The sequence below is a fragment of the Solanum dulcamara genome, chromosome 4, assembly GCF_947179165.1.
Source record: "Solanum dulcamara chromosome 4, daSolDulc1.2, whole genome shotgun sequence".
NCBI lineage: Eukaryota > Viridiplantae > Streptophyta > Magnoliopsida > Solanales > Solanaceae > Solanum > Solanum dulcamara.
Window position 1 is genome coordinate 13,672,301 of NC_077240.1, and position 9,375 is coordinate 13,681,675.

Here is a 9,375-nt window from a genome sequence, read left to right on the forward strand (position 1 = left end):
CTCTCTTACGTGGCAGCAAAAGAATGATAAGATTAAGAGCAATCCATTGAATGAGTTTTTAAATTAGTCTGACAGACTCGACTTACTTTGTTGTCAATAAAGTCTTAAGAAAATGAATATAACAGATTATCTGTTGCAAGATTTTGAATAGAAAATGGTAGTCTTAACTAAGGAGAAATTGGTCGACTTCCAAGTTTGAAACTTTATTATATTGGTTTATAAAATACTGATTCAAGGAACATGTGTGCACGCCATATAGCTATGGAGCAGTGGGAGAGTGGGTTGCATTGAACTTTCATATTATCAATTTGATATGTTAGGAAAAGTTGTCTCTTAAAGAAAAAAGTTGACTAAACCTTGCCAAGAAGAAAAATTAAAAAAATCAAAACATGAATACAAAGTTTGCAAATCTTGAAGTGGAGGACCACTAAAGGTTGTGGTACGGTATAGAGGTGTTGGTTTTAAACCCTAAAAATAGAGGATCTTTGGCGGTGAGTGTTTTATCTTTAAAGTAAAATTTTCTAACACGATGCCGGATTAATCCAACCTTAAAGCAATCTACCACAAACTTCAAGAGAAAAAGTCTTGAAGTAGGGGAATATTGTTTTTCTTTTAAATTTTGAGAATTTTTTTCAACTAAAAAAATATAATAATATATTCGGTGAAATTTCACAAAGTATGGCTGGGGAGGGTGGAATGTACGCAAACCATATCATTACCTTGTAGAGGTAGAGAGGTTGTTTTCGAAAGATTATCGGCTCAAGTGTATCAAACCCAAGTAAAAAAATAAAAAAAAAATAAAGAAAACATAGTGATTAAAAGAAAAGCAATGTAAATCTACAACTAAATAAATACATTAGAGATTTTTTTTTAATTATTTTTTTAAAAAAAAAACTGTAATTCGTACAAAAATCAGATACGTATCTCAAATCTGTTGTGAATTTTCCTCTACTCTTTATAATAATTGAATATTGGAAATTATAGTGATTTGATATAAAGTTTGCTTGCAAGTCTTAATTGCTCGCATGTGCTCCAGTAAATAGTACTGGCGACAAGCTCGATCTCTCAAGAAATTGGAACAAAGATGTTTGTTTGTTATCTTAATTCCTAAAATTTTGACAGCTATATATAAATCCTAAAAATTGCCACGGCCAATAAAAAAGAAAGAAAGTAAGTAAAAGAGGACTATCAAAGAAGGATACTCAAACTTTATCTCGGGATTAACTCACCTTACCCGTTATACCAAACGAGGCCTTGCACTTTATTTGTGTGGTTGACTGGTTGTTACGTATTATATTATTTTATAATGTATCATATTATATTGTATTGTGTTGTATTATATCGTACTGTATTGTTTTAATAAATACGATGTTTGAAAAGATTGTATCGTTCTCCATCGTTACATAATGCCCCCACATTCATGATTTGAATGATTAAACTTACAAAAAATATAGGGTACGAGGTAGAACTTCTATGAAAAGGTAGGGTAAAAGATAAAATATAATTATTAAATAAAAAATAAAGACAAAATGAGAAAAAAATATTAAGATAACGACGCGATCACACCAAATCGGTCGTTACATAAAATGTTTTTTTTCGTTGTTACCTAACGATGGATTTAAACGATACGATACAATAGAATTTAAGTAACAATAAAAACAAACACTGTATTTAAAGAAACAATACAATACAATACCACGGGTAACAACCATCCAAACAAGGTGTTAGAGTTAGGTGACACGACCCCTTAAAGGAGAGATACGATTCTGTATACTCCATTTATTCTCAGAAGTCGGAACAATTAAAGAAGAGCTAACGAAATTTCTGCTTGATTTTTTATCATTACAAACATATTATGCAATGAAGCATTTAATTATTCCATTGGTTAATTGGAATCGTTAATCATATTTTCATGGGTTACAGGACTATAGCATTATCCTATACACATAACACTGAATTTTGTGTTACATTTAACCTATTCTTTGATACATTAGTTCCTTGTATACAGTTTCCTACAGAGGATCTGTCATATTTTAGATCCTTCGGAGGGGCAGATTCCACTTGTCCGTACTTAAAATATACCCGAACCTGCTTATCGAATGAAGTGTTACAAGCATTACCAGGGCTCGGAATTGTTGCGCAGGAAACTTTTGTTATCTGTGGGGAGAGACCAACCTTCCTCCATCAAGATAAGGTTAAGGCGAATCATTAATTTCTCCATAGCTTCTTGTTCCTCCACATTATCAATCAAACCAAGCGATTCCTTCTGCATTATGCAATTTTGCAAAAGTTAGGCAATGATAAAAATGAAGACAGAACAACACAAGTCACCTAAGCAGAGGAAAACTACCTGCCCATCCTGGTATGCTGTGAGGTACTTGAGCGCTTCCTTATAAAATCCACAATGGTAGAGTAGAGCGCCATAATCCCTCAATTCCTTTGGATCAGTTTGCAAGAGGATAAGACGTTCACATGCTGCAAAGAGAATAATGATCATAACAGGCAAAGATAGACCAGATTAATTGTAAAACTCTGACAGCAAGACAGCTTAGTAATAAAAAGGCTTTTGAATATCAGAAGAAAAACACGTTAGAACTTCAAACTGAATTGGGAACCATTTTTATCACTTTGACGGAGGAATCTAAACATCCCCAGCTCTTTAGATTAGTTTGGAAAAACATTTTAACCATAAAAAAAAGAGGCTGGATTTGGTTTCCGATCAGTTCACCATAATTTCTTATCAGCAGAAATATTAAAATGGAAGTGAAACATAGAAGTTCAGGAAGAAGTAATCGTCTTCCAGCCTATTTATGGACCATAATGCTTCCTAAGATACAATGTCGAAGGCGATCATAATACCCCCTCCAACCACCCTTTTTAGAAGAAACAACATACAAAAAAAAGTGGGTGACTTTTCCATGCCGGAAAAGTTCCATTGATGAAAGTTCATCTGTAGTTCTCGTCAAAAAAACTCTGATGTTTCTTTTCTAACATAGTCATTCAATTTTATAGGTCAGGTGGGATCGAAATACAAATGAGCTGAATTACCTAAGAATATCACTCATTAAACAGAATCAAAGTTTCTTTCTTTTTCAGTAAGTTTTGAAACAAGACGGTTCTCAACGCTCATGGTATGCATCCTTTTAGAGCAGTATAAGTCCAAAATAATCATCGTCAGAGATTAGGATGAAGCCTGCTCCACTGGAGTCATGAAGAAGAAATTGACAGCAGGAATCTGACCTAAAGATACCTTCAATAATGCAATGTGGAATTTGACAGATGAGCATGCACTGTGAAGGGAGGTGATAGCGGAAAAATATGGAATCATGGAAAATGTTGGAGAAGTGATCCTGACAGCTAAAAACTTGAGCAAAAGAAGAATTAGTTATGTTGGTCTTTTATGTACAAAAATTCAGGCAAAGACGTGAACAACCTCCTTCTGTGTTGCCAACTAGCTATGCATTTCTGGGTATGCAAGCTCTTGTTCTACTTCTTGTAGGGACGTTCAAAACCTTAGACCCTCTTTCCCTTTAGATTATTCTATATGGAAAACTAAAGTTCCTCAAAGAAGGTTTTCACATCCTCAATTTCTAAGAACTAAGGAACTCAACACAATGACTTCAGACTTGCAGGTTCTATTACAAAAGAATGGTTCTCTCAGCTATTGTTTGCATGTGCAGTGATATTGATGAAAATTATGTTCATATCCTTTTGCATTGCTCGTTTACTTAGGATTGCAGAAGAGATTGTTTGGAGTATCATATGAAGCAATTGTATGCTTCTTGTTTGGAGTATCATATGAAGCAATTGTATGCTTCCTATTTAAACTAATGCACTACTCAGAAGTCACTTGAAAAGACTGATGGCATGCTCATGTCACCGCCAATAAACGGTGGAAATACCAGAATACATGTCACACCCGAGGCCGGGACAAACCCTGGTAACAGAGTGAGGGAAGAGAAATGCAGGTATATGATTATTATTATTTTTGAGACTGGTAAATGCAGGAATATTTTTACAACATCATACTCTTTTGGCTATAATGTGGTTTGTTTAGTTCAAAGGAAATGCATGACTACTTCAGGAAAAATGTTTGCTTCGCTTGGCATGGCATGTGGTCCTAGAACAATGTTATTTTTGGAGTGACACTGGTAGACTTGCAAGTTGCAACACATTTGGAAGGCTCTGGTTATAGGTTTTCTTGTGTAATTTGCCAGTATTTCCTGTTTACTTCAGGTACAGCCTACTCTCCAAACAATAGATTTTATTTTAAGGAAAAACAACGATTAGCATACCTTCTCTTGATATTGTGCAGCCAAATATGGCACACAAAGTACATTTGAACCTACTCCTAACTACTGTATGCCCATTCTATCTATCAGTTAGAAATCAGTACAGCAACAAAAAACTAAGAAATTCCAATAGTAACTATTGACAGAACGTACTAAACTGCCTTATTTTAGCAACAAACATGTTCTTGAAAAACTCACTCCTCGTATCTACAGAATCCAAACAATCACTGCTATAGAAATTTACAAAGATAATATGAATGGCTAGATTTATTGGAGTGTCATCAAGGGTATGTTCCGTATGGAGGAAAACATTTTCAATTTTCACATGTTCAATTGGCCAAAATTTTTGGAAAACAAATTCTACAAGTGACATTCCACATTGATTGTATCCTCCCCTCCCTCCAACACACCTCATTTTCAACTCCAGCCCCACCACCCCACCTCCCATATTTTTTATCAATATTATATACAAATGTTTTTGGGGTAATATTTTTTGCTTACATACCTAACACAAGAAAATAAGTAAGAAACTCACTTATTTTCCTAGAAAACATTTCCCTTCGTTCAGAACACACCCCAAATGTACAATTATTACTTATCAAAGTTGAAACATACAATGGTTATGCCTTAATGGAGCCGATAATAATTCTTAAAAATATAACACTACTTTTCATGGGAAAGAGGGAAAAACTTGAATGCACATACCAGAGAGTGCACGTCTCATGTCCCCAAAACGAACACTGGTCCAAACACCACGCTCTAGCCGATGCAGAGCAGCCTTGACAGATGCAAGCTCGAATGCACTGCATGGAAAAATGATATAAGAAGGATGGGTTGCAAAATCAAAAAATGATAGAAAAATATGGGCAAACAAGTGTAGTCTTATAGTATAAGAAGGGAATTTAGGGATGGATTTCACAACTGCTGAAACACCTTTCGTCGGAATCGTTGTTAATTTCCAAACAGTTGGCAGCTCGTGCTGCTCTCAGGAAAGGACTCTTAGTACGATCAAGCTGAAATGGCCAGAAAGCATCCTTCAAATCTTTCAGCATCTGTATACGGACATGGAGCAAATATAAGAAGAACTAAACAAATTGAAGCACATCCAATTTTAGGTCTATTGGAAACAGCCTCTCTACCTCACCTCTAAGGTCTGAAAGGTCTGCATACACTCTGCCCTCCCCAGACCTCACTCTGTGGGAATACACTGGGTATGTTGTTGTTGTTGTTGACAATTAGATGGAAAGCTTTTCGAAATATGACAGCAAGAAAATGTAACTACATTGAAGGCACATTGTGAAAATAAAGATTAGCTATATTGTCCAAAAGTAGCTTTAGAAGGTTTCTCTTCAGAATATCCTCTTAGATTCTGGAAACGGAATGAACCGTAGCAGTAAACCCCTTTCGTACGTAAATTAACTGTCCCAAACGGGCCCCAGAAAAAGGTGCCAGTGGCAAAAAAGCAAAGCAACCAAAAGATCACTCAGCTAATAACGGTATGATACAGTAAAAGCGATATCTACCTCTTTCATTCAGTTACACAATCAGGTCAAATAACTATATAATAAAGTTGTTGAATTTATATATGGAACGATTACCATCTCTAATGAAAAAAATTAACTGAAGTGAATTAGAAAACCATAAACAGCTTTGAAACTTCTCCTCTTCCTCATATAAAAGGTAACAAAATTCTTTGGATACATTAGAACACACATTTAATAAAATGATAAGTCATTGAAAGACATTAGCTTTGAAAAATTGTGTTTCCCTTTACCAGTTCACCCCGCCCGGTCAAGCCAGTGGAAAGAGGGACTCTCTCCGAAAATCATACGGAAGTACATTCAATCACATTCTTCAGGGAAATTTACCTCTTCTAGCAATGATTGCGTAGTCATGACATGTGGTTGATCAGATTCTTTAGTTTTTTGTTTGCAGTAGCCCCGAGGAGAGCTCGAAAAATCACGAGGGAAGAAAACTTCAATATCAAAACTTAAAAATCCCCACAAGCGCAGCATCTTCAATATCTCCGAGTATAAAAGGGAAAGTAGTGAAGCAGAACCACAGCGATGTGTTAAAACCTGAAGTAAAGCAAAAATTGTTAGTTTAACATGAAGGCTATAGTTTGTATACACAGTAAATAGAAGAGAGAAAGGGGCCTACTGAGTGAAGATAAAGAGCACGCGGCTCTGATTGATTTGTCACACCAGTCCTTCGGAAACCCTGTGAATTGAACCATATCAGGATTTTGAAAGATAATGTCAATTAACAGAGGAAGTACAGCCAACGATAAATTTCAATCAATTAAACAATATCTCCTAACGAAAAAATAAGGAAAAACATGCAAGCAAGCAAATACAGTATCTAGTTGAAATATTCTACAGGTTTCCGATAACACAATTAAAAAAACAATCAAGTTCATGTTGCCCTTATGTAATATTGCGCCACAATCAGATCAAATAATACTTATGCGACAGTCATGAAAATGGAACTTCTTTAGCACGTAACCATTTTGCAGTCTTATCTAGTTGAATGGCATAGACAAGTTATTTGTATCTTGATCCCGGTAGGATTCTTCTGCATGACTTTATCAAGTAAAATGCAAAAAAAATAAAAGCTCCCCATTCTTGATGAAAATTACATCCTCCCTTCGTCTAGCTGTAACTTTTCCCACTATGTATGTCTTCTAGTTTGGGGTATATATATTCCCTTCCCATTGACTGAAAGCAAATAGTGGGAAAAGAAGGTGATTCCCCAGGAGAGCCATCTTTCAATTTTTGAAGTATTTCACAAATGGTCCACCTTTCCAGCTTTATATAATAATGGGAAAGGGTGAAAGGTGAACCTAGTATCAAATTCAACCAGATAAGGTTCAGACAAAGATCACAATTGATATGTGCAATTTCAATTGAATATTGCTTGCAACTCCAACTAACTTCTTACTCCTCACCTCTCTTATAAGAAACATCCAAGTGATGAATTGGGTCTTGTATCACTTCTGTAAATGACATTCACAAAACTCAGTAATAATGGTCATTCACGGCAGTCCGGCACACTATGTTGAAGTAGTAATTTTCTACAAGATTGGAAAAAAACTGTCAAGTGCCATGCTTCTTGCGCTAAATAAAACTCTATTGATATCCCACTTGATGATACCGTTCAATGATGCAATAGCACATCTCCTTCTCTTAAAAACTCATAAATTAAACTATTAATACTTTTAAGTTCCAAACTCTCAAGTCTAATGGAGCATGTAAGTTTCTTTCTTCATATCAAAAATACAATATAAGGCGGTGAAGCAGTTTATAATTGATCAATAAGCATTCATTTCCAAACAGACACAGGGAGCTTAACAAATAACTAAAACAGATTAACTCGATTCGAAGCAACATGATAGAAATCAAATGAACTTTTTTACCTTATTAACGTACAGGTACTTTTCTAAACAGTGAATGAAGTGTTCCGGAGAGGATGCAAAAGAAGAGCTATATCGCGAGCAGTATCCCATTGAAAGATGATCCAATCTATCCAAGAAATCATCAACAGGAAGCGGAACAGAGGAGTGTGAAACGAGGGAATCATCCTCAGCTGCTATATGAAGAGCGGCTTTTCCTAAATCAACCCCTCTATTTATGCAAATACTCGTTTCTCTCTCAATATTTGATAATTTTCGAATTTGTGAGCAGAATCCTTCTCTCGCTATCTGTTAAGCATTCATATGAGACCAACTAAATCAAACAAAATCTGAATCTAATGGAAAATTGATCTAAAGCAACAGCAGACATACACGGGCATGAGTAGTATTGACACCAAACGCATCGAGAGCATCATGAAGAACAAATTTGAGATCATTTTTCGACGATCCCGGACCTGGCCCCGGACCTCGAGGTGTAAATTGAGAATTACTGCAATATATCATGAAGCCAGAAAGAGAGGAGGTGCTAGTGCTGGAAGATGAGAAATTGAAAAATCTTCCAGAAGGATAAGCATAGGCTCCACAAAGCCATTGACAAGCCAAACTACTCATAGCTTCCCACTTTCTCTGTTACGAGTCTTCTTCTAGAATGAATTTTTCATATCCCCTTTAGCGAGAAAATAATATCCAGGTAGGAGAAATATCTGCTATGACGGCGCCCACCATGCTTTTCTCCTTCAACACTATAAAACAAATCTTTTTTTGGCTTAATACATGTCATAATCAATCACTTAAACTTATTGGAAATAATTTCATTCCTCAGTTAACTTAAGGTAATCATATCATTTTCATTAATTATATGCATCAATCTCAAATAAAAAATACATATTTTATAATTTATTAAGGTGATTACTGTATAATTAAAGGACATGATATATTTTATGTAATAGACTTATATTTTAGGTAATTGACTTACTTATTTAATAGAAAAATGAGAATAAACATAAAAAAAATCATAATTTAAATTAAAAATATCAAACTGAAACACCTGATTAGATGTTCAATTGAATCATGACTTAAATCAATTGTCTAAATTAAATATCCATACAAATTTAATGATTAACTATGTATTAAGCCTCTTTTTTTGGGAGCTAGTGTTTCTTCTTTCTTTCTTTTTTCTAAAGAGAAGGAAGCAAAAATAGACCTTATGTATCAGGTCAGGTTTATGTTGGTCCTCTATTTATTACTATGAACACAAAAGTCCTTCATGTTTATTAAAAATGGACATTTTTAGTCCAAAAGTAAGCAATCGAAACCTCGGAATTAATTGGAAAGAAAATCTTGGTTAGTTTGTTTTCTTTGCTTTTCTCAACTATTGAAGATTTTTTCCCGTCAGTAAAGTCTCTGTCTTTACTTATAGGAAATATACAGAACGTTTTTGGCAGCAGAGTAAAAAATTGGAAAAAAAAATTGAGCTAAATTGTAAGGAATTATCTCCTTAGTTCCAATTTGCTTGTCCTCTAATCATATTTGAACAATCTAAATTGCAATAATCGAACATAGAAAAGTAGCAAGAAAAATTATAGAAAAATAAATCAACTATTACACCATCAAAGCCTCTGTAACTTAATCTGGACCATCTCATACATGATGGGTTGTTCATTCAGAAAA

The 9,375-nt window shown here is 34.8% G+C and overlaps 1 protein-coding gene across 1 annotated transcript; it reads right to left on the bottom strand.

Moving 5' to 3' along the window:
• Window positions 1-1,853: 1,853 nt before the first annotated feature.
• On the bottom strand, window positions 1,854-8,433 carry LOC129886411 (uncharacterized). Its single transcript, XM_055961084.1, has 8 exons — window positions 8,077-8,433; window positions 7,708-7,992; window positions 6,453-6,512; window positions 6,161-6,370; window positions 5,226-5,344; window positions 4,998-5,095; window positions 2,351-2,475; window positions 1,854-2,266 (listed from the first exon to the last, which is right to left on the bottom strand). The coding sequence occupies exons 1-8, from the start codon at window positions 8,314-8,316 to the stop codon at window positions 2,117-2,119; spliced, it is 1,287 nt and encodes a 428-aa protein (XP_055817059.1). The 5' UTR covers window positions 8,317-8,433; the 3' UTR covers window positions 1,854-2,116.
• Between the last annotated feature and the right edge of the window lie 942 nt (window positions 8,434-9,375).